Genomic DNA, 27,651 nt, shown 5'->3' with positions numbered 1-27,651 from the left:
ACTTCGTACAGAGTTCAATACGTGTGTGTATGTAGTACAGTCGTTCCCTAAAATATTCAAAGACCATTTAGAACGGAGTAATTTTTTCAAAAATGGACCAAATGGCTCGAATTTTGCTTTCAGATGTTCGAGGGACTGGTCTAATAAACAATCTCTAAACAAATTTTTGCAAAAGTTCTGATTGATTCGATCGAAAAAAAAGAAATAAGAAAATAATGTGTTTAACTTTTTTTCGATTCGTTCGAAATCGGTTAGCGTTGTAATGAGCTACGAACAATTAAAAATCGCAGTTATCACGACATTAGACTGACAACTGTATGAAATCTGGAGATTTTGACATCCTTTGATGCTTCTAGCATCGTCTCTGGGTTAATCGATTTCATTGTTTAAATTTTCCAAGCTCGCATCAAAAAGACAAAAAGCATCATTGTTTTATGTTCGTCATTGATTCTAATCGACTGCAATTTTTACAATAGCGCTTCTGACACTATAAAAAAAGTCAAAGAGTCATTCGGTACGATGTTGAAAAAATTACCGCGTTTTAAAAGGTGTTTGAATATTTTAACGAGCTTTTACGCTGTTCCTATCTATATTTTCGAAACTTCGCACGTCTTCACGTACGTCTTCCTCTTCTTCAACGGAACTGTCGATTGGTGGTTACCAAAAACTTTCGACAAATACAAATATAGGTTTCATCATACTGACCTAACATCACGTAACAGGTCCGGAAAAATCCTTGTCCCAACAGCACGCTGAAAAGTCCCAGAATCCCTTGCGGTAGTTCGGTGAGCAGGAACAGGAGTAAAACTGCCAGCAGCATCATTTTCGTTCTATCAGTTTGCCTTTCCTTGTCTACCCTCCTAGAGCTCTTCTTCCGATCGAAATTCTCTTCGCGAATGTTCGTTAGCTTTTGCCTTCTTCGCTTCGCCTCCAGCAGAACTTGCAGAAGCTTCAATATGACAACGGTCAAAACGAAGCAGGGAAAAAGTTTTATCACGACACTGTAAATCCAGAAATTCAATTCTTTCAGCATATCGGCGTTTTTCCCTGTTTCCGTTAATCGAACGAAGTAGAGGGTCGTGTTCACCGTTTTCCCTACAGACGAATCTAAAAACAACAGAGTTTCATCGACTGGTTAATCGACCAGCTCGTAATGATCGCGAGCATTGCGAAGTAAAACATTAAAGGTACACGTACGGCTTGACAGATAGACGACGATTGACAGATAGCGGATGTTTATGCAAAATTAATATGCAAAGTATATGCACGAAATATGCAAAATATATGCACGACATATGCAAAATGTATGCACGACATATGCAAAAACATATGCAAAACATATGAGAAATAATAAACATTATTTCTTGAAATTTGCATTGCGATATGTAACTATAATTTGTTCTAAACTTAATTGAATGCTGAAAATTTTCTCTTGACAGCACAGGACATATGGTGCATATGCGTATTTTTTGCAAGATCTTGCATCAATTTCCTCTCTCATCTAATTAATTATCGAACATTTATTAGAACTGCCACAACAAATCATAAATATCTTTAAAAGCTTAAATTTTTTCAATAAAGCACTTTCGGTCATAAGTTTATATGAACTCTTTTTATCTATTTGACCTCGGTAACAAATAGTATAAGTTTTTTGGACGCCCTATATGTATCGATAGACTTATACAGGGTGTCCGATTTATCTGGAACTCCAGAATATCCCAGAAATTACGGAAAATAGTGAGAAAATGTTTTAATAAAAATTGTTTGGTCGTGTTGATTTTTTTTTTAATAGAATATTGTATTTTTGTATACACACACACTCTCTCTCTCTCTCTCTCTCTCTCTCTCTCTCTCTCTCTCTCTCTCTGTATCATAGTACCATTTAATACGAATCCAATGAGATGCGATCGATCTCATTTTTGTCAACGAAAACGTGGAAAATCGTCGTTTCATCGGAGCCATCATGTCGGGACACCTTTGATCGGTTACACTCTACGGGATTAGTGATTGTCTACATGTTCATAAACGTTTGGACACCTTTCGATAATGGCAGAAATAATTTACATCTGATCACACTTATACGTATGATGTACTTTGACATTAATTATTGATTCCTTTTACGTAATGCTCTTCAACATGTCCTCTATCGTTATAAATACAATTTCGCGGTCATAATCACTAATCACATAGAATGTAACTGGCCAGAGGTGCGGCATACGATGGTTCGATTAAACAACGATTTACACAGTTGTGTTTACAGAAATCACTTCGATTGCACCTCGTTGGATTCGTATTAAATTGTATTATAATGCTGTCTATACAAAAATACAGCATTGTATTTAAAAAAAAAAACAATTTTGGAATCTCCATCATTTTTTCACCAACAAGAAAACTGCTTATGTCATACGATGACCCCTTCCATGTCAAACAATTGTTGTTAAAGCATTTTTCCGCTGTCCTTCGTGGTTTCTGAGATATTCTGGATATCGAGATAAAACGGACATCCTATATGTAGAATTATATGCAAAGTGTGTCAAAAATATGTAATATGTAAACTATATGGAACACGTAAAAATGCAAAATAAAAACTATATTTAAAAAATGACAAAACAAATACCAGCCCATGTCTCATCAATTTACCTATATTCTAAAAAATATGCATTTGCATAAAGATCCACTGTCTACTGATTAGGTTCCACAGTTATAGTAGATGTAGGATTCATTAGCAATCTATTACTCAATGTCAATACACAATAATTTCTATTGCAATCATTCTTTCAATGTAAAATTTTCTATTGAAATTTCAATGCAGAATAAATGTCCATTTAAATTTCAATGATTTTTTCAACCCGAATATTTAAATCTTAATCATGCCATCAATCTAAAATAATTTATAATTAAACTTCAATTACTTTATCAATCTAGAATATATCAGTATCAATAATTTCATCAATGTACAATAATTTGTAACTAGACTTCAATTATTTTTTCAATGGTGTAGAATTTGATGTACACTTTCTAGGGATTTCTTTCAAAAGCAATTCCATTTGAAGTTATTAGAATTCATGACTTTTTGTGTGCCAAAAAAATGCCAAAAAATCGATAGAAAACTCCAGTTACAATCTGGATGCTGAAAGATAGGAGCAAAGGAGAAATGAGACAGTGTGAATTTTTTTTAGAGGATTTGAAAGTATTTCTTTCTACGAAAATATGTATTCGTTGGAAGTTCGATTCTTATCGTTTATTCTGAATTTTGGAATTATAAGTACATTAATTTTAGTTCACCGAAATTAGAGATGAACAGAAGTGAGACATGCAAATTATTATTTTATAAATTATAGTAGTTGAAATTTCTGAAAGGAGAATAATGGTAGGTACAGATTCATTAAAACTTTAAATTGAGTACAAATATTTAATTGTAAGGAGAATATAGGGATAATAATTTCTCCTGTTGCGCTCTATACTTATCGCACGTATTCACATGAAATCCCTTGTCAACGAAATCATAACCATCGCTAACATGCGGCGCTATCCTTGCCCAGTAAAACTTTACGATAAAATTAAGAATATTAATTACATTCCTACGTTTGTCTTTAACACAATACGATCCGGTCTGATCGTGCGAAAACTTTTGCGAACAAAAATTACATTTTTAACTATCAAGTTTTTTTTTTATCAAGTTTCGACTATTTTTAGTTCTCCGACATTTCACGAGCAATCAAGAAAATGACTATTTTTAGTCATCCGGCATTTCATGAGCAGTCAAGAAAATGACTATTTTTAGTCATCCGGACGGTAACGTGTTAAGAGAAAAATTAATATATTTCTATAAAATTGAATACGGCTGGAAAGTTCATAAAAAAATGCCAATGCGCTCTTACGCAACACATTTTTACGATCTCATGATTAGATTAGGCGGACTAATCTTTATTCCGCATTAAAGAGATTCTCTACGCTACCTATGTACTCATTTATATAAAGAAGTGAAACGAAAGCTAATTTTAATTATTCAACGTTAATACAGGAAATGCCGTGCAGAGCAATAAAAATGAAACAGACACGTTAACGGAAGATCGTAACGTACTTTCGCAGTACGATTTTCAGAATATCTTCCCTTCGTCTCTCTTCGCGACCTCATTACTGTAAGTCATTCATCGTAATGAAACGCGCGCGTATTACTCCTTTGAGAAATTATGCCCGCTCCTATTGTCGCATGCATTATGCAAACATTTTATTAATTACTCCTTATTTAACTGGGTTACTTTACTCACCGCCAAGAGACTCCGTTTGACTAACTGTCATCCCGTTTGAATCCAGAACCTCCACTTTCTCTCTGACTTCCGTCGTGATGTATAAAGGTACGCAAAGCACAGGGCAGAAAGCGTACGTAATCAAAATCGCAAAAATAGTTCTTCTGTAACTGCACCATTCTCTGTTCTTTTTCGCAACCGCCACGTATCTCCAAACGGCCAGTATCAGAGTTAAACAAATTGAAATTGTATGGCAAACCTGCAAAAGTAAATTGGTATCCGGTGAGTTACAATTTGTCGTTTATCATGGAAAATAATGCAGCGGATGTGTAAAGCACTCGTACACCGATGATCAATTTCGCCCAACTTTGTGCAATTAACCAGGGACCATGACTATACACTGCGGGTTTTTATGGAAAATAAAGGTGGTCCACATCGGCTGCGAGAGATGGAATCGAAATAAAAAGTTCTTTTCTCCATTAAACATTTTAGTAGACATTCACACATTCCACAATATTTTCCTACTGTTTTAATCAGTGAGCCGTTTTTTTTAAATTATATATTTTATAAAATGGAATCAAACATACGTAGTAATTTACACAATTTTTAACAAAATTGCAACAGCTACCTGGTTAAATTCTGCATACTCGATTTATTTATAAATTCATGAATACGCAGTCTCCTTATAATCAATATGAAAAATATAATCATTGCATAATTATTATTTTAATATTTTTATTTCAAAATACTAATAATATTTTGGTTTAATCTGTTTGGTTGGAAAAAATAGTTATATATGATCGAGTATGTATGTGTGCTTGACGAATAGACTCTTGATTTTAAACATTTATCATGAAAATAAACGTTTAAAGAATTCGGGGACGTTACTGCATTATTTTTAATTCGTTAAGATTATTAAAAAATAAACAGCTCCCCTGTGCTTTGCAACGAATGCGGACAATTTTTATTTTCCATAAACATTCGCAGTTTATAATTATGTCCCTGGTTAATTGTATAATGAGATTGATCAGTGTACGAATGCTTTGTACACCCACTGCAGATCTGCAAATTAATATCCTATTTTTTTTACTGTCTAGTCTTTATTTTACTAAACAAGTTGCTTTGATTTTATCGAGTTCTCGTACTCTGTGATCACCGAGTGGGCGATCAAAGCTAAACAATTCTGTAAAATAATGGCCTCGTACACGTTCAGTATTCTAAATAAACACATATTAATAGAAATATACGAAGTAAAAAAAAATTACAGGCAGCATTCGTGTAATTTCAATACTATGAATTCAGATTCATGTCACAATGAATAGAAAGTAATATAAATTAAGTCCGTTACAGAAATGTACTTTAGTTATCTTAATTTATGTACCGTAGGATCTCCCCTTTTTATTTTATAACAACCGCAATGTTTTGGGGCATTTTGAATTCTCAGCTAATGGTGCTGTGTTATCCTAACACATTTTATTTATATTTTATTTTATAATAAAAATTCAATTTTCGATGTTTTTATAATTTTATGCAACAGCTAAGAATAAAATACAATTTATTATATTCGAAATGTCATTCGAATATAGTTTTATACGAAGAAAAATTATTTGTTATTAGGAATAACTTTTTGATTTACAGATTTTTTAGATCCAATATTATTTATTATTTAAATGAACTTTGGAAGTACAATCGATCTTCCTATAACATAAAAGTTTCCTTTCCTAAACAATTTTATTAATTCATGTCTGAATAAATCTCCGTCTAAATCTGCGAACATATATGTATATAAGACAATTTTAATGATATATAATGAACAACAAATTTCCCAGATTATTTATTTTGTTGTTCATTATCGTATATCATTAAAATTGTCTATTAATCAGTTATAAGTGCCAAATAAGCAACTATCGATTAAAAAGCAATACTTAATACTTAATACAATAATTAATATATTTGAAAAATCTATCCGAATAATACTTTGAATAATTTACTATATTCGAATTACTATTTGTATAGAATTTTGTTCGAGGAATTCATTCGAAATGTTGTTCGAATAAAAATGTTATTCGAACAATGCCCAACTCTGTCCATCATAATTCCGGTGTACCAGCCATTTTTTGTGAAAATCATCGTGCCAGATGGGATCATGTTTAAAATAAACGAGCTGTTTTTCAATTTTACGATAGGTACATAAACCCATAAATGATCGATAGAGTGTACGATGTCACGTCCGGTGATTGAATTCCCATTTTTCCGGTACTGGAAAGGAGATTGCGATTTAAAATTTCAATATCAAACCCGGTGGTTGATTATTTCGTCAATAAACTGTAACGTGCAAACACCTTGTGCACACGTGCGACCTCGTACAATTACGAAACCACCATGTGTGTCGCCGTTCGTACACTAAGTTATCCGATTTGAGTTTTCCGTTCTTCCTGCTCAAATATTACAAGCTTCACTGGACCAAACATTCCGAATTTGCTTCCGTCCCCGTGAAAATTATTCTACCTCAATACTACATTGGCGTATTAATATAACTGTATGAAAACTTTAATCTTTCCTTTTGATACATTAACACATTACTCGCCAACAAATACAGAATGCATTTGATATCTAGTTTACGCGAAACGTCGAAATGGCGTGTTCACATGCACACATAATAATATAATAGACGTTAATAACCATAACAGGTCACTATTAGGGTAGAAATATGAATGTGGTGCCTCGTCCGCTTCGTTACAAAATCAACGTCCTTAAGCTTACGGATTTTTTAAGAAATCTATTTTGCGACTAAAAGTTCTGAAAAAATTCAGAGCGTTGTCCTCCGTTAGGTAGAAGATTCAAGAATTTTTTCATGATTTTCCGTTGGGTAAAACAGAAGAAATAGCGGACAATCTGTTAATCCAATTTCACTCTGTGTCTATCCTTACGGCGGGGATAGGGTTTTGAAAATTGGCTGAAAGGGTTCTCTTTGAGTGCTCTATCGAATGATCTAAACAAAAGCCAATTTGGTTAGGGGACCCATTTGGCATCTTATCTGACTTTACTGTTTGGAGAAGAAAAGGAAGAGAAGACAATGGAAGAGGATATGAAAAAAAATACGAAGATGGTAGAATGTTAAGGGGTTCCGTTACATTCTATTCCACTACTCCTTTCCCTTCGCGTAACATAATTACTTTTAACGGTTTTATTATTATTATTGTTATTTATTCAATAGACCGTGGATTTTTATAGAAAATAAAAATTCTTTGCATTAATTGCAAGAATCAACAGCCAATTAGAAGTTCCTTCCTTTCTTTAATAATCTTAATAAGTCGAGAATACTGAGTCGACGTTTTTAAATTAATTTAATCTTTTCACGGTTTTGTACTCTTGCTATTCATTTTTGTCTTAAACACATAAAACCTTCTGTGTCTGTTATTATTAGTGTCACTTCCATATTTAACATCCTAATTATAGCATCGGACTTCATGTCTGCGTCTATTTAGAAATAGCTTCGCCACCTGTTACGTGCAACAGTTACAGTTCCCACGGAACTCCCAATCTGCGTTTACATCTTATGTATTTATTCATTTATTTGTTTATTAACGGGTCGATCTCTTTGGTACATGTCAACGTCAAAAATAGGTTACAGTTCGACGCCCAGATCTTTGAACCACTCCAACCCCCAATATTCTTCGTCGAGGCTCATTTCTTCTATTAAACGACCGAATTCCCCATTTCCCGAGGTTCCCTTATTACATATATATGTAAATCTAGAAGAAAATCAGAATCCTACCGAGCACTCGTGCAGAATCCGAGAACACTCGTGCAGAATCTCTTCGAACACAAAACCAACACGATCTTTCCATCTTACGTTCAACCAGGATTCAATACACACATTCTATCTCGAATTTCTGAAATATATTTTACAATGAAAAATACTTAAAGCAAAATAAGTCTTACGATCGAGAAAAGTATCGATCACGTTTTGGGACACTCTCCTGTTTCGTTGTGATAACACAGGGTAAGTGAGCGAATAATTTATTCGAATAAGTAATGAAGAATCAGCCGAATAAATAGATAGAATAATTTGTTACAATAAATAATTGTTATTCAAATGAAATATTTGCCCAAAAAGAGTTTATTCGAATAATTATTTTAAATCGTCGATTTTCAATAAATAGGTTGAATTGCTGCGGTTTCCATCTTGTTGGTATGTGAACACGGTAAACTCTCTAATAGTAAACTAAATAAATAGCATAATAAACTAAATAATATTCAAAACTATGTGATAAAGAGCTATATAGAAAATAAAATACAAATGTCAATGTTAGCAACGAGCGATTGAAGATCGTCGCATTTGTTGTCCAGAGCTCTTTCTGGATACACGTACCGAATATTAAACATATTTAATCAATTTTCAGTTTTGATTTTGTTTGTATTAAAATCCACTAAAACCTCACGCAACAGAATACAAAAATCAATGTGGTAAATAGTTTTTTTATTTTCCACCAGATATGATTCAATCGCGAATGAATGTTATGACGTATTTTGTCTTTTTCGATCGTTGTTGTTTTTACCGAGTTGAATCGTGTCAGTTAACGTAGACATCTCAGAGAGAGAGAGAGAGAGAGAGAGAGAGAGAGAGAGAGAGAGAGAGAGAGAGAGAGAGAGAGAGAGAGAGATCATATTTTATATCTTCTTGAATTAATAAAAAGTTCTAATTAAAAGTTCAAATAGTGAAACGTGTTCAAGTTATTCCCATAACTAAATATAATTCTGATGTAGACGAATATCTTATTCGAAGCAGTTCGAATTAATGCTCAACTCTGATCAGTCAAAATGGCTGGTTTCACGTATTCCGGTTTAAAACAGTCGAAATTACGAAGACTCTTTCATGGAAAACGTTCGAATAAATTTCTAAGTTCAAATATACATCGCGGCAAAAACGTCGGAAAGTTTCAATAAATTCGGCCCTGTTATTCTTATGAAACAACACGCGTCCATCACTTTTGTTGCTCGGTAGGTTTAGCGCTCTAACAAAGCAAGAACAGAATTGCGCAGAAACTGTAGTCTCAAGCTTTGTTCTGTAAAATTAACTTGAGGATAAAGAAAACAGTTTCGATTTCTTGAGATGTGCACACGCACATATGCAAAACGTGATAAACAACAGTATATTATTAGTAGAACCAACGTTTCATTGTTATTAACGAAACACTTCTCTGTGATATTATATTTACACGAGGAGTATTGGAAACAATCGTGCGCGCGTATTTTCATTCCTTGATCTTACCCAAAAATGTTCACGCTATTTATTGACGTTGAGAAGAATTCTGTAGGTGTTTTCGCTCCGGTATCTCTGAGGCTAAATGGCACGGGAAACAAAGAGGAGAGAGAACGAGGAAGGTGTACCATCACCGCTTGGTCAAATACAATTCAGTCTTTAATTATAAAGAGAAGAAGACTGATTCGCTATATTGAGTTGATTGCTTTCCAAACATGTAGGTCAGTCCTTCTCAAACAAAATAAGGAAATTGCGATCAGAGCTATGGACGTCTCAGAGTTGGGTGTCATTCGAATTGTTACGGAGAAATATTTGTTTAAGATAATTATCCAAATGAATTCTTTTCAGTCGAATATTTTATTCGAATAACGATTATTCATTGTTCCTCACAAATTATTCTATAAACTATTATATTATATATATTCTAATTATTCTAAACTTATTTGGATACAGTATTCGAATAAACCATTCGAATAATTCTTTATTCGAATAAACTATTTGAATAATCTTTTACTTGAATGAACTATTCGAATAATCCTTTATTCGATTAAATTATTCACATAATTCTTTATTGGAATAACGATTATTCATTATTCCTCATAAATTTATTAATATAATTTACAAATGCGTAAATATATAATTTATAAAAGAGTAAATATAATCTATAAAAGGATAAATATGTGATTTACAAATTGGAAGATTTGGATAAATTCGATTAAATCTCATTGATACCTATTATTGTATATGTATATGATATGATTCATATATTTCTGCATTTAAACAAGATTTTTAACCAAAAACGTGTTTCTCCAAATATAATAATACAGAGCCGGATTTTCAAGAAACATTTGGAAAAACAATAATTTGAACCGCAATAATTTGATCATGAAGTGATAATTTTTTGAGAACTTGGCGTATTATTACTACTTTTCAATAAATATGGAAGATGACTTTCATCGATAATGGCTCACACATTGGATACATTTCCATATTCAATGAGGACTGGATAGAACGTGATTTCCATTATTAATGTTCTACCATGTTCAAATAAAGTTGGGAAACATGTAAAAAATTTCTCAAGCAATTTCTGGAAGAAATAAAAGATAAAATTTAAGATAATTTATTCTATGTAGACCTCTGCCCTATTAAGAAAATAAACTGATCCGAAAAATTTTCTTCTCTACTTCACAATTAACCCCTTAACGCGCAGAAACGTATTAACACGGGCGTGCAAAACCGGCCAAAATGTGCAGACACGTATATATACGGTCGGCGTCGCAACTTATGTCGCTAAAATGTTCAGATTCGAATATATCCGGGCAGTAAAAATAACTTAATAAAAACCAAGGAAAACATTCAATTTATTGATATTCATCGTGTAATTCTGTATTGTAAGCTGTAAAGTTTGTTTATTTGGGATTATAAAATATGGCCTTTTAGGGTGACACTTATAAGCATCTCTGACCTGGTAATTGTTTCTATCTATCTATATTCATTATTGCATATCTAATTAGCGTTGGCACTTTTGTGAGTTTTGTTATGATTAATTTATTTATTACTTTCCAGTTATCTCCGATCTCTTTCTATTTTTTGCTTATTCAGGAATAAAATATGCACTTTTAGGATGGAAGTAAAGTAGACGTTATCAAAGTGAATTTCTTCAAAGACAATTGTTTTTTATTTTTTACAAATATTATTAGTGTCAACATATAAAAACGTTTTTGTTTTATGGTGTATTTTTATAGAGAGTAAATTGGATTTTTAGTGTATAAAAGGTATGTTTTCTAATGTTGAAATAAGGAATGTTGGGCTATGTGCTGCACCTTGTTTTGAAATTTACCATACAAAAGAAAATTTTGAATAGTTTTAGTTTATTATATATTTTTCAGCTAATAAATATTATTATTATATTATTACAAATTTAGGTAAAATTAAATATTTTTCAGTTTTTTTTTTTCGTCTCCTCCTTCCCCTTCAAAATAGTAACTGGTAATTGAAAAACAGTACGATGGGTACAAAATTCGATCTGCAATGCGATTCAATATTCACTATAATTATTTATCCACTATTTTTATTGAATTTTTAGTAATTTTTGCATTTTTTTTACATATTTATTGAAATTAAGGTCCAAATATGTATTTTCTTAGATAAAAAAAATTGATTTTTTTTGGTCGATTTTTTTTTTTTAAATTGTGCATTAAGGGGTTAAGAGATTCCAGTGATTTACTTTTTAATGTTCAGTGTATTAAATACTCTCAGAACGCATTTTAGAATTTTCAATTAATAGTTTGTGGAACTAGAATATTGTGAATTGCCAAGGATATTTTGACAATGAGAACATAAATAAATTGTATTCAATTAAAGGCAACACGATATTGCAGTTACAATAACTTGTTCACCACAATCGATTTTCGTTATTGCAAATAAAAGCTCAGTATATCGTTTATTTAAAAACATTCGTCCAAGAAGTGGTTTAAAGTTTACAAATGTACGTTCGTGAAACATACTTTAGAATTCGTCGTTTTTTACGCGTATGTACCACAGTGTTATTTACAATCAAACTAAATAAATGAACTTTCGAGAAAGAATAGTAATAGCCATAAAGGCCGTGAAAGTTATGATCAGTTTAGAAGACCGAGAATATTTATTAAAAATTGTTGCTGCGAAACTTTCGTCCGCAAGAGAGTAAGTTGTAAGAAAAGATGATTATCGCGTATACGAGAAGTTGGTCGATACACAACAGACCTCAGCACATCATTTAAGATTACATTATTTGAAATAGCACGTCATTTTATTATATAATTATTTCAAATAATATTTTTTTGAAATAGCACATATTATTTTATTTTATAATTATTTAAAATAATTACTGCAAATAATGGTGAAATTATTCTTGAAAATGTGATGATCTAATTATTATCTTTGGGTCTAATTGCTACCGATATCGTCATTAACATTTCTGCAAAATATAAAGACGATCAGACTATGCTAAATGATTATCCGATAATAAGAAACATGTTCCTGTAGAATAACACCGTTCTACACCATCCGTAGCAGTAGAACATTTATTTTCTTTCAACAATATTACATGAATCCGGACAAAAATCTCAGGATGAATTGTTTTATGAAAGAGCTTTACACGAACAAATTGATATAAATGTTTCTTTAAATAAAATCCATTTCTTGCATATTACTTCAAAGATATCTTTACGAGTAAGGACTGCTTGAAACAAATTGATGTAAATTATTTTGAAAATAAAATCTTGTAGCATATTATTTTGATGTGTGTGATTATTTCTTTTATAATATAATATTTGAAATGTAGAAAACAACGAAATAGTTAATTGTTTAAAACTGCTACTATTTCAAGTGGATCGATATTATATTTATTTTCAAATTACGACATTGGAACGGTTCAAAATGAATTATTTCAAACAGTTGTTCCTTATTTCCATTTCAAGTAAAATTTTAAAGATTATTTCTTTTATCATATTTGAAATGAAGAAAATAATGAAATAATTCATTATTTAAGACGGGTCGATATTATTTTTATATTCGAATAACGATATTGATACAGTTCGAAATGAATTATTTCAAACAGTTGTTCCTTATTTTCATTTCAAGTAAAATTTTGAAGATTATTTCTTTCGTCATATTAGAAGTGAACGAAATAACTTACTATTTAAAATTGCTATTATTTCAAGTGGATCGATATATTATCTTCATTCTCAAACAACGATATTGTTCAACAGGAATTCCATCAAACTTTCGATTACTATTTCAAATAAAATTTGCCCAGGTGCGAAACACAATACGGAGTAAATTTTACAAAGCGGAAAGCCGTTTTGCGGAATCGTTTTCGAAGCAATATGAAAATCCATAATTTCGCAAACGATTTACTGGATACTTAAGCGTTAGCTCAGCCAGATACTTTTCGCGAACATCGGCGCGTCAGTTCTCTTATCCTGACAGTGCGCACTCCATCATATCGTCTTAAAGTATGCGTTCTCTATTTTCCCTTGTTCCTTATTCCGGAACTCTTATCGTTTAATCGAATTCGGAAGAGGACAAGTCAAGTTAAGGGGAGTCCCGAACATCCGTTCGAGGGACAAGTAAAATGATCGCGTGTTACCTGTGCGAAGTTCGAATGGAACAGCACGAAAATCGCCCATCCGTAGGTGAACGTGTCCCTCCGTGATCGACGATACAGGTAAAGGTGGAACGAGTAAGGAATGTAATCGATCATTACGAGCAAATCTGCCACAGCCAGCCCCGTCAGAATGATATTCGTCGGCGATCGCATCTCACGTCGGGTTAGAACGAGGATGTTCAGGATATTCGCGATCGAGCCGAAGATGCAAACGAACAGCGAGATCCATCCGTGTAATTGGGAATAATGAGAATGAAAGGACGATAGATCACAGACGAACTGATCGGACGTCGTCGCGTTCAAATCCATGGCTCCGTTCTTCCTTCGTTCCTGTTGATACGATCTCTCGACTACTGCCAGACGTGCGATCTTGCCAGTGCCTCGAAACTTCCGACGAGATTTTTGATTTCGATAGATCAATCGTACGCGAACATCGTGGACCGAGCCGATCCCAATTGATGGATTGGACGAATTTCAAAATCGCATTTTTCCAACACGAAAAATCTGTCGTTGCTAAAATTCGGCACGCCTTCGGCTTGGAAATTGTTTCGAAATGTTAAACAATTTTCGAATACATTGGTTTCTCAATGAATTATCTTTGAGGGTAGCTCACACTCCCGTCTTGTTGCAAACGTTCACGATGTTTCTCGGTCTCGTCTAGCGAACCTCGTTTCGCCTTCTATAATCTCCCGGGAAATAATCCTGGATCCACAAGGATGTATTTCGAATTGATACGATGGCCTGTAGATTCCGAAATTTCGTCGGTTTCATCGGGGCTGTCTCCCGTTCGATTCTCGCGGAGCGTCGAAACGGTACTGTGATGGTCTCCGGTGATTTCAATATAGTCGCGAAGTTATCGGTCACATGTTACGCATGTTACAACTGCTGTACATGTATCTGCACAAGCGTGACGGTTTATTAGGAGTAACAGCGAGGAATTTATCTGATTGTCTACATTTTATTATTCGATGTGGTGCACGATCACCGTGTCGGCGAGGAGAACGTCAACAGATTTATATTTGATCGTTCTGAACGTCGGACGGACGTGAGATAGCGGTTCGTTTCTAGAGCGATGTCGCACGTTGAACTTTTTTTTTTTTAATTTCACCGGCTAACGGAGAGCGTTTTAACTCGTCCGGCGACGCACAACGGAATGCAACAAGCGTACTGTGCATAAACAAACTTTAGCTTGGCCACGATTATACGTACACGTCCACGCGCAGCGACGTCGGCGGAGCTAATGCCGTCGCGTCGCGTCGCGACGCTGCCGTGCCGGTCCGCAACCGCCCCGAAATTTCAACGCAGTCGCAGATCGTCTCTCCCTCTCTTTCGTTCGGTTTTTTCTACCGAGTTTTCATCTTTCACTTATATCGCCGATTTGTTCAATCCCGATATCCCCGTAATTCGTCAGATAGGGTGAGTGTATTAACCCTTTGTACTCGAATGACAACTCTAAGGCGCCATTGTAAATTGTTATATTTATATTCCAATATAATTTGAACATCATCAAATTTGTTTATATTTCAAAAACTGTCGAAAGTGTGACTGTTGCATGAGTTACAAAATTCAATTTTATATGTATAAAATGCGTTAGGTTGTGTAAAATGTAAGTACTGTAGGTCGGGAAAATTAGTTTGAATCTAGAGTTAAAATGGCATCGACTGCAAAGGGTTAATTAATGTGCCCATTAAAACGACGTCCAGAGTTTTCGAGGAATTAAACAGTTTTTTTTTTACCTGCATCGCATTTCTTAAAGCATTTAAACTACATGTTGATGTATTTTATATCGTAAGTACGAATTTGTTCATAATTGAAGTATATAAACGTCACGAAATATTTAACAAAATATAGAAAATAGTTTTTGAGCGAGTTACTGTGCCCTTAAAAAGATGAGTGGCTCATTACTGTGTATCAGTATATGTACTGTCATATTTCTGTGTACTGATTCAGTTACTGTATGCCAATTTATATACACTGATCTAATTACTGTCAATTATGTATACTGTTTTAATTACTGTGCTTCAATCATAGTGATCAGCTCTAGGTAAATAAGCCCAAAATAAAAATGTAAAGACATGTATTGAATCATATGGTATAATTTATTATTTATGTTTCAATGCTTAGACCAAGAAGGTAAAGTTAGATGTAACATGCAGTTAAGCATGAGAGAGTTCAGTAATCATAAGACATGAAAACTTAGTCTAGTTCACTTACACCGTGATCTAGTTACACTGCACAGTAATGGAAACAAGACGTAACGGGTATATAAGGGTATATAAGGGTATATAAGGGTATATAAAGGTATATAAAGTATATAAGGGTATACAAGCATGACAAAAGTGTCCCCAAGTCGAATTGAACTCGCTGTACACCAAACGATAGTTTCTCTAAAGGAAACTTCTTCCCCCAAGTGGCAGTTTGGTACCTCTGCTATTGGGGTGGTTAGAGGGTTGAACGAGATCCACGGTTTTAATTCTATTTTTCCTATTCTATTCAACAGAAAATCATGAATAAAATCGTGAGGCTTCTTATCTCCTTAGATATGCATTTGAATATATAAATTCCCAATTTTATATTGAGATTGTTTTCATATTTTCATAGCTTTTGCCTTTTGTTATAGTTAGTTAGATATAATTTTGTCAGATTTTTCGAAATAGGGGCAAGTATCTAAAGAAATGGAGAACAGATTTGTTTTACCTTTTAGTAAATAAAAAGTTAGCACATTCACACATTCAATATATTTGTCTCATGTAAATATTTGTTACACGCAAGCTCAAATAAATTTTATGTATTAGGGGAACCAATGCAGCTGTTTGAAAAGTTTTACATTTGATAAATATATATTTTCGATTAATTGTATAAGTATAATATAAATGGTAACTTGCATTTATGATGAGTGAATTTAATTTTCAATTTTGGAACGTTGAAACGGTTTCTTCAAAAATAGTTTCGTCGACGCTCGCATTATAAATTGGACATCTGCGAGGTTCTTTTTCGAATTGTCTTTTTGGTGTGGCATTGTAATAAGAATTTCCAGTAGTCTTACATTTGGAAACAATAACATGTCGAATATTAGAGAATTTTTCGGATAACTCTTCAATCTTTAATGACATAACTAGTAAATCTTAAAGTTTATTGAATGCACTATGCAATAGTATTTATGAAAATAATTACACACTTACCATTGTTAAAATATTATAATCCTAATCATTGTTAAAATATTAAATATAATATAAAATATATTTAAAAAAAAAATATAATAATTATAATATTATAATTAATATAATCGATCTAAAATATTGTAATATAATTTCGCGTAGATTGTATGTATTTTGAAAATTCAGCTGACATCAACTGGTCCTAATTACGTAATCAATTTTTCTGATACAAAGTACTCATACCGATAGTTTCGATTGTCTTCTCGATAGCTATAAAAGATACTGCGACCATGTTTCCGGGATTTCGTCCGACTGCGCGCTCCGAAATTTCAACGCAGTCGCGGATCGTGTCTCCCTCTCTTCCATTCGATTTTCCTTCCTGACTTTTCATCTTTCACTTAATTTCGCTGCATTATTCGTACCCCGATATCCCGCTAATTTGTAATTGGACATGCACATTAAATTCGAATTCTCCACTCTGTGACGAACGCATCCCCGCATCCGCCAGGTAAACCGTGCATGTCACTGCAATTTGCGACTCGCCGAACGCGATTTCAAAGTATGATCTGATAATCATTTGATTCATTTATAAATCCCGGCAAATTCGAAATCACGTTAACCCCTTTAAATTTCCGTAGCAGAATCAGAGAAAATTAAAGAGCAGGAGTTCTGTATTTCCTTTGTCATTTCAACCAAGTGGTATTTTTGACAAACTTTTTTTTTCAGATATTATTTAGCGAACTAGATTCTCTGTCGTTTAAAGAATGTTCGTTGTTTGGTTCACTTTAAATACTAAACCTACAGACATTCTGTAAACGTTATATTTTTTTCCAGTTGATTTCAAGTAAAATAAATATAATATATTATATTATATATATTGATATATATAATATTATATTATATATATTGATATAATATTATGGTGAGTTTAGTGTTAAGCGCTATAATATCGTTATAAGCGAATTGATATTACCCCCTCGATATGAAAATATCAGCTATTTGATTATCATGTTAAATTGCTCACTTTGTTCATGCTTGAAATTCCGAACATTTTCATCCTAAATTCAGTTAACCGTCACAGACAAGTGATCGATCTCTTCTTTGAAACACTCATGTTTTCTTTGATGCGAGCATAGGGAAGACCCTACGACACCTATGCATACATGTAATAAAGTTTGATGGATGCAAACACTTATTAATCAATGCATGCACATACTAATTTCATAAGTAAATGTATTCACGTGCAATCAAATCATAACTCTTACTATTAAGTGTATAACGTGTTCAAACCTGATCTCGTAAAAACATGCACAAACAAAAGTGCATCAATTTAGATAAAACCTTTTGCCAACAGCTGTAGGTACATATCGTAGCCTGCGTGTGTGTTTTATTGGACTGTACTGGTAATGTTTGTACCATCATGTTCGATTTCGCGTTGAAACGTGCAATGTTTATTTCAATATAATATATAATCGTTGAATTATATTGTATGTTATTACTAAACAGTAAAACTGACGTAAGCAATAATGTTTTGAGTGTTCTAAAATTTCGTGGTATATTATAACGCGTTCGCTTCCAGCGTTACACACATGTGATGACCACGATTTTGTATATCACGCAAGGGACGTCGAATTAATTTTGCGAATATAATTATTTAAAGTTAATTAATTCAGAATTATAGCTTCTCTTTGACGATATTTTTATCGTATTTTATGAGAGGATGCGATGCATTTAATACTTTTAATTTATTAATTAATTAATTAAAATTAATTTTAAATTTAATTATTAATTTAATTTAATTTTAAATTTAATTATTAATTTAATTTAATTTTAAATTTAATTATTAATTTAATTTAATTTTAAATTTAATTATTAATTTAATTTAATTTTAAATTTAATTATTAATTTAATTTAATTTTTAATACATTTAATTTTCTGTAATAAGTCCATTCGCGTTTTCTTGTAAGAAAATATAGTACCGTGCAATCATCGACACGAAAGGACTTAGCCTAATCTACCCTATCTTAAAGTAGACATTGGTAGCTTTCATTTAAGCTAAGTTGCATAGAAATAACCTCACGAGAACATATCTCAAAATTCGTTTGAACTATCGCTTTGAATTCGCGTAAGTTTCGTTATCTTCTACTAGGTGTCATAGGTCAGCGAACGGACTTATTACACAACCTAATAGTAATTGTTAGACTTTTTGAAGCACTGTATTCAGAGAAGGAACATAGTAATTGAGGAACAGTAACTGATTCTTGTAGATCATAGGCACGCAGTAACTGGCTGCAGAACATTCTTTTTTCTTTCGTCTAATATTCGAAGAAGGTTTGATATTTGTTTCATGGCAAAATTTATATCGATCAAAGAAAATTTGAAAGTTACCTTTAAGTTCTTAAGAAATATCAAGTAAATGTTAAAGTTGTTTTTAATAGCAAAAACAGGACACAGTAATTGGCACCTCTACTTTATTTACTTCAGGTCTCGATAGGAATCGCGTTAAAAGATTACCAGTTCCCTGGCAGAAATATATACACATGTAGATTGGAACAGAACATACGTAAGAAAATAACTATTAGATTGCAACAATAATTGCGGTGTTCATCAGTTCGAACTTCAAGTGGTAATTCCGATGTCATGTTTTATCTGATTACTGTCATCTAGTGCGTAGACCAACTTAAAGCGTGGAATTCTACGTATCGATTAGCGTCTTGTCTTTTGCTTCAACTGGCTACAGAAAGTTATGTTTGCTGACAACGTGAAGATGCAGAGAAAATAGATTCGTGGGATTTGACTGTATGAGCTCAGATTAGAGTAACGAATAGCGTAACATAACTGTTATTAAGTGCTTGCATAGGCACTTATTTGTTCTTTGAAACATTTTACTGAATTACAAATAATTCAATCGAATTCAGATAAATATTAATCCATTATGAACGTTTACGAAATTAAAGTGGTTTAACGAAATGATGAACATGATCGTAGAGTGGGGTGTCCTACAACGAACTACATATGTAATTCATTCTGAAACCTCGTTGGTTATAGCATCCATTCGTTAGCAGACACATTGATATATATATATATATATATATATATATATATATATATATATATATATACAAAATTATATATATGATATTATATATAAATTATATAAATTATATTTATATATAATATCATATATATAATTTTGTATAAATATACACGTATGTCCAATGTATAAAATTTAAATATAATAAATTAAATTCATAGTATGTATATTGGCATGTTCACATAATTTTTTATTTTATATTAAATTTATCCTATCTTGTGTTATATATTAACGAATATTATTACCAAATATACAGCACAGTTATTACCGTTTACAATGATTTCACACAAGATAGAATAAATTTCATATGAAATAAAATATTATGCGCACATGCAAATATACGTACCATAAATTTAATTTGTTATATTTACTCTGGACATACGTGCACATTTATTAAAAATTATACAAAAGAGGAGGGAAAGGATTTAACGTTATTATTGTATATCGTTCGTCATAGCACTTTGATTTAATGAGAAAGACTGTTCGCTGTTGCGTTCGATCGTTGTAAGGTCGTTCCTTGTAGGATACCCTACTGTTTCATGATCGTATTAGCGATCCTCTAATTTTGCAAACTAGTATGAAATTTGTAATTTTGTTGTTCGGACATTTTAAACTTGCAGCAATACGTTAAGGTAGAACAATTATTTGCTAATTTTCTCAGTCGAAAGTCACGAAGCTGTTTCTGTTCTAAAAGTTAATTGCATTTATCCGAAATCATGGAAACCTCATGGCTGAGTATCATTGGGATGAAATCTTCACGTTCCGAATGCAATCACGTTGGATTTCCCGGATTGGGAATCTCGAATCTCCTCTAAACTGTGCTTTGATTTAATCCATTTAAAGATATTGGTCGAGAACCTATCCATGATTAACCATTATCCACGGTAAAGGTATGTTCAAGGTAGTACATAATTCCTGATATGTGCATGTATTTGACAGTTGGGTGTTACGATTAAAGACGAAACGGAAATGCAGGGAAAAATGTACTTATTTTCAGAATTGTTATCGAAAAGATTGAATTTAAGTATCTATTTAATATTTATGCAATTGGTTAATGTGTTTTGCTATTGTTTGCTGCCTTCAGCAGCAAACATGGATGGTGCCTAAGCATAATCGGTACATCCAATTATTAATTGTAAAAGCACAACTATGGTTATTCTATATACAAATATTAACGGTAAGTACATGCAAAGCAAAATTACCTTGGAACACATTTAAAAAAATGATAAAACGAAGGTAGTACGTATGTACAGAATAAATACAGAAGGTAATTATTATAGTTAAAACAGCGCTTTTTATACAGCAAGAAAAGATAATATTGTTGAATAGGGATCAAGTGTCGCGCGCGTCTGACCATGACGTACCAATTCTACTTCCCGCCGAATTATTATAGAAGCCACGTGAACTTGACGCATCTTCCAAGCAAAGTGCTGGAATAATTTTACTTACGGAGACTGAACAATTTGATTAACAATATTTACATTATTTTGCATTCAAATTGTTCGACATAGTAGAGCATTGCATACAGTTTATGTGGAAAATGACAAGAAATAATTATACGCGATAGGTATTATGAAGCCTAGCAGAAATATATTCAATTGCTGTAGTGTGTTTGGTATATTTATTTCGCACAGATAAGGTTTATATGCTGTATGACCAAAATGATATTTTTCAAAACTGAAATTTCCGTCGAATATATTATCATATTTTATGGCAGCGTAACAAATATGCCGAGTGTATCGTTCTTGTCAACTTCTTGTCATACGCAAACGAAATTTATTTTATTTTGTATCAAAATGGATTTTATTCATAACACCATCGGTGGACGGTCCATCTCCACAATTACACAATTGACGGTATTTATAACCGGAGTGTAGATCTCTACGCGTTCGTGGTATGTGCAGTTTTTTAAAATGAAAGAAATCGCGTAAATTAACAAGTCATAATAGCATTTCTATTTCCTTTCACAATTAGCAATTTTTTAGTTGACGAAGGAAACTTTTCTTTGAGCCTAATTTTCGTAAAACGACGTATGAAAATGTGAATTTTATCAGATCTGCAATCTATTTATCAAGAGTTTCAACTTTTTATTCATCAATTTTTCGAAAGATATTTTTGTAGATACTTCTTTTGAATCTATTAGTCTTTTTAATGCTCCTACTGTAACATTGCTGTAACAGCAATTTATCTAATTCAATTACTAATAATCGAGTAAGCAGATTATAATTTTAATAAACTAGGTCAAAATACCCTCTATAACTGCAACAGTTATAATATCTTTCATTCTGTTTGATAATCTTTTACCAAGTACAGTAAATTCTCCCTAATTTTCCTTTAGCTTGTAAATAAAAATGAACAATTTTGGGAGAGGAGATACGATTAATCGAGCCTTGCACCTCGTTTTTGTAATTGTTGACAATTAAATCCATTCGATTTTTATTTGCAAGCTGAAGGAAAATTTGGGCGAATTTACGATATCGCGTTATTTTATCAATTTTCATTAAACACGTATAATATCTTTACAACTGTCACAGCAATGTTACGTTTTATTTGATAAATTACCAAATATGCGTCATTACGATATGTTGTGAATATTGCTATAAAAGAGCAAAAGTTCAGAAACCACTTCTGTCACATGTGCTCGTTCACGTTATCCTCTCACGCACGCCACAAACACGACTAATTTATCTCCGTTTTAAATTTTTGCCTGTAGGAAAGTAAAACGACATGATGTATCGGGCAAATTCGTTATTACCTGCCGTTTTCAACTCCCAAAAATAGCAACGGCAATTAGTCGAATGGCATCATTTCACGACCATGTATTCTCTGGCGATTAAAGAGTAGTGTAAATAAGCTGCGAGCGTTATCCTTGCTGATATCCCGAGGAAAAACTTATCTGTCTTTGATGGGCTCCTGAGTTATGGATCAACGAAATATTTCTTCTTCGAACTATTCGTTTCGTTCGTTTTCTATAATGTTTGACGGTACCGCGCGAGTACAATCGCTCTTTTTGCAGACATCAGGAGAAAATTCGCTCAGGCGAACTTTTGCCGGTTACATTCGTATTTTGTCTCTGCGTCCTTTGTCAGGTTTTTCCAGCTTCGCGACTCCCACTGACTTCCTCTATAATATTTCCCGCTTCTAACGTTCTCTGCCCAAGATTCTGTCGGAACTCGCTACCTTTGCCACACTTTTAGCGACCAACAGCTCACGAGCCCAGCACTTCCATTCTTTATTGCTTCACCACTTTGCCACTTTTTCTGCGCAATTTTTCATTCGTTTCTTCATTAGTCACCGCGTTCTATTCTATTTCCATTTTTCTCCTTCTGTGCTTTTTAAATACTGGCACTTGTATTCTCTGTACAGCTACAAATATAATTCCGCTCGGGAACGACGACGTTCTTTGCGCTTGTTGCTCGAATAATCCCTTTTGAGGTTTTGCGATGAAATTGCAGAGTTTTTGTAGAAAATTAACTTAACAGAAAAAGACGTTGTTATTGATAACGATGAAGATGCAAAACCGGCAGTAAGTAGGTCTTTGCATCGGAGTTGGGCAAAATTCATTCGATTGACGAGTAACGAATAAGAATGCAATTTTGATTTGTTATTCGCGAATGACGAATAAGAATACAAATTGTATTCGTTATTCGCGAGTAACGAATAAGAACAAAATTGTTATTTGTTATTTTGCGAATGACGAGTAAAAGTAATATTTTTATTCATTATTCGCGAATGACGAATAACTATTCATTCGAAGAACATTTATTCGAATAAGAATAAAATTATTATTCCTTATTCGCGAATGATAAGTAACTGTGTATGCACCTTGAAAGATCCTAAACAGAACAGAAGATCCTCGATTCCTTGATTTTTACCACTCTTTGCATTTCCATATTTTTTCCTCACTCTCAAAGCCGACAATATTTTCCTAGTCACACGAAGATTATTTGAGACAAAACATTGATATTATGCTAACTCTGTCATTATTCTGATATTTGTGACATCATAAAGAAATTGTTCGATAGAAAGTTATGGTATTTTAGGTGGGAAAGTAGGCTACTGCTTGTAGCAGCACTATAGCAAATAATAGCAGAAAGAAAAACAAATATCCGATGTCTTTCGAAATTATTCATTGGAACTTCAATGGTTTCTTTAGCCGTTACTTTACAGGTAAATTGGCATTGCGGAAGAACGTTATTGAATTGTGAAAGACCGCGCCATTGCAATCAACGAATAACGGCTTAGAAATAAATTATTTTCCGAACGAGCGAATACCCAAAGGTAAAATTTTATATTTGGGGTCCTTTCGCAACCCCTCAGAATATCTATCAAATTTCATCTCGATCGACCACTGGAATCAATCGGAACAATATCCATTATTTCTGTATTGAATTCTCTTTCTCTCTCTCTCTCTCTCTCTCTCTCTCTTTCGATTTCGTATAAATTAATAACAAAACTGAATTTAGTTATCATTCCATTAAAACAACATTTTTGCCCATTTCAATAAGCATATCACCATAATATATAACAATATGTATAAGTGTTGCAACATTAACAATCTTTCCAAAGTTATTTTATATGAATGGATTATAATTTTCTAAGGATTTTGCAAATTGTATTTAAAGAACTTGGCTCGCGCGCGCGCGCGCGCGCATTTCCCTTATACAATTCCCTTTATCTCGTCCACACATTTTTATCTTTCCATCTTTCTTTCTCTCACTGTTACCTAATTGAAATGTAAAATGCACAAAACCTATATGAGTTCGGAAACGAAACGAAAACATTTAAATTTGAAACACCTCCAACCGTTCTTTTCACAATCAGAGTCGGGAAACCGAACCCAGAGCTTTCATTGCAGAAACTCGATGCAATAACTCTCAGTGCCTGCCAACAAACGTCAAAGAAACTCGTTGTTAGAATTCGAATGTTGTTCCAGCATGCGTGGTTCTTTTTCACGAGGTTTGCGAGAGTCCGGGCAATGTTGTTCGCTGTGTGTTCTAGACGCCGAACAGGGTGAGGAAGCAATTGAACGTTTCTACTAAAATCACCGGACATGTGACTTTCGCCTTTCCTCTCTGCGCGATCGTCTAAAAAGGAGAAGTTTACCGGCCTGAAATCGATTTGCAGAACGGTGCGAAAGGAATACGGTCGACAAGGGAAACTAATAACTTTCGAATCGAGCTGACTCTTCTGTTAGCTGAAGTCATTTTAAATTAACGTTTCGGAAGTTTGTTAAAACGCTCGGTTTTTGGCAATTAAGCAAGAAAGACTACTAAAAGTAAAACGATTTAGGATTTTAGACAATTTGTTTGGAATTGATTAAATATATCAATTTAGTTAATTTATCAGTCTATCGAAAAATATATCAACCTAGTTGTTGTTGGTAATTTAAAACATTTTGCTAGAAGAATGTAAACTATTACTAATAATAGTTTAAATAATCACCCTCTCCAATAATATTTTTTATATATAATTATAATAAATTTATTCAATTATAAATAATTCTTATAAAATTTAATAACAATAGTTAGACTGCGGATTTTATGTTTTTCTAACAAAAATGAGTAGTTGAAACATAAAGCAGCCACACTACCAGAACTATTCAACAATCTGATTATGTTATTTATAATTCATTAAAATTATTCAAGACAGGAATAAATGTCCGTGCCTTCCTTGTTTATTGCAATCGATGCATAAAATTTTAATTTTGCGTAAAGATCCGCAGTCTAATAATAATATAAAATTGTCTAATAAAAAGGTTTCAATGTAATAAACGTTCATATATTTTAACATAGATTTGTAGTTTAATAAATTATTATTATTCTTTAAAAAAAACTGTATTTATATCACTTCATATAAATTTTCATTTAATTTCATATTGTGTCATATATGCAAGCTTAGAGATGGTACTCTCGTTTTATCAATTTAAATACGATTCTGTGGGTGAAAGAGCCATATGAAAACGATTCATGCGATTTATACAAATTATTTTAATCGCGAAGAATGCTACGTACATATTCGCATCAACGCAAATGTTTCTGGAACGTTTTAATACAATTGTCCGTGGCAGAGAAGTGGATTCATTCGATTCCTTTGTGTTGCACATTCGAAATGAAATCAATTCGCGATCAGTGCGAATACGGGTCTCCTTCTTCCTTTTGTTTTGTTATAACGATGCGGTAAAACTGATTCGATGCGCTACGCTGTAACGTTTATTAATTTAAATGTATATCTTCGTTAGTTGAAAACGAAAAATGTTGTTACCGCACTGATTACCCACGACCATAGCTTTTCGGGTGCAATGAAAAATTATAGATGCATAGAAGATTTCGCCATTACACATACTTAGACCGGTGTGTATGTGTGTGTCTATCTTTTTGTTCTGGGTATACAGGGTGTTCCGCTTCACTGTGACCACGATTTTTCGAGCATTTCGGACAAAAGTTAATTAGTATTCGATCAGCTATAGATTGCAATATAAACAAATTTCAGAGTAAATATTTCATTGCACAACGTCAAGATCACTTTCATTTTTTAAAATGGGATGGTATATTTTTTATTTCATATTAGTGTAACTCTCGTACCAAGATGAATTCAACGACCTATTATAACATGACTTTCCGATGACCTTGACGTCAAGAAGAAAAAAGGTGAAATCAATGAATTTATATGAATATTACTTATACGATGAAGGAACTTGTACATTTCGATCCTTGTGAAATGTATTATTTTTGTCAGCACGCTCATTATTTATATAGTTTGCCCAAGAAATGACTAGTGAAAAGGAAGAAAACCGATCGGGAAGGAATATGATAAAAAGTGGTGATTGACGAAGGAAGGAAAGGTGCTCGAGAAGTTAAAAGAAAATAGTAAAGTCATAACGAGGGAAAGTATAGGGGAGAGGGTGCGGTCAGTAAATGTACGCTGTTTGGGAGGGTATCCGGGTCCACGGGAAGCCTTCGAACAAAACATTAGTGTCCGGAAACATTATGGCGAAAGTTAAGGGGAATCACGGAACAGAAAAACTCGCACAGATACAGAAGAAGTATGGAGATCTAATTGACCGAGGTCCGTGAGAAAAGGAAAAGAAGAATAGATCCCGGAATTCAATGAAAAGGATGAGGACGCGGTAGTAGCACCGTCATTGTTACGAATCCGGACAAATCTTCTTCGAAATGGAAATACGAAGTAACTATTTCAAAGGATTTATTTCGAATCGTTATTTTCGATACTGTTATTTGAAAAAGAATCATTATTTTATTTCAAATATGACAAGAAACAGAATTCTCAAAATAATTTTTTGAGAGATTTTATTTTCAGAAATGTTTACATTAAGTTACTTTAAGCAGAACCCTCTCTTTATAAACATATAAGGCTTCATATAATATGTAACAAAAAAATTGTATTTTAAGAAATTTTAATTAGTCTAAGTTAATAACTAGGTCATCATACAATTTCCATGAATAATTTCACAACGATATCCAATTATTATTTCGCATAATTATAAAACAAAATATTTATTTAAAATAGTATCTCAAAAGAGATCACAGGCATAGAAACAGTTATGAAATAAAATAACATGTGATTTGAAATGATATTTCATTATTATTATTATAATACTGAGATTATTGTATTTTGAGCATTTGTACTTTTTCTATAGGTTTATCCTTTTTCACAAATATTAAGAATTAGAATTTCAAATGATCAATAAAAATTTAGGCGCATTTTAAATA

The 27,651-nt window shown here is 32.8% G+C and overlaps 1 protein-coding gene across 1 annotated transcript in view; it reads right to left on the bottom strand.

Annotated features, from left to right (window-relative positions):
• Nucleotides 1–14,888, bottom strand: part of LOC117219162 (G-protein coupled receptor dmsr-1) — a 28,578-nt gene extending 13,690 nt beyond the window's left edge. The window contains exons 1-3 of the mRNA XM_033468091.2: nt 13,649–14,888; nt 4,272–4,509; nt 706–1,107 (exon numbers count right to left, since the gene is read on the bottom strand). Coding sequence (XP_033323982.1) covers nt 706–1,107; nt 4,272–4,509; nt 13,649–13,975 — 967 coding nt within the window. The 5' untranslated portion in view covers nt 13,976–14,888. The remainder of the gene's footprint in view (nt 1–705; nt 1,108–4,271; nt 4,510–13,648) is intronic.
• Nucleotides 14,889–27,651: the final 12,763 nt, after the last annotated feature.

Source organism: Megalopta genalis, chromosome 12, assembly GCF_051020955.1.
Source record: "Megalopta genalis isolate 19385.01 chromosome 12, iyMegGena1_principal, whole genome shotgun sequence".
Lineage (NCBI taxonomy): Eukaryota > Metazoa > Arthropoda > Insecta > Hymenoptera > Halictidae > Megalopta > Megalopta genalis.
Note: the sequence above shows the minus strand (reverse complement) of the source record. Positions and strands in the feature narration are given on the sequence as shown.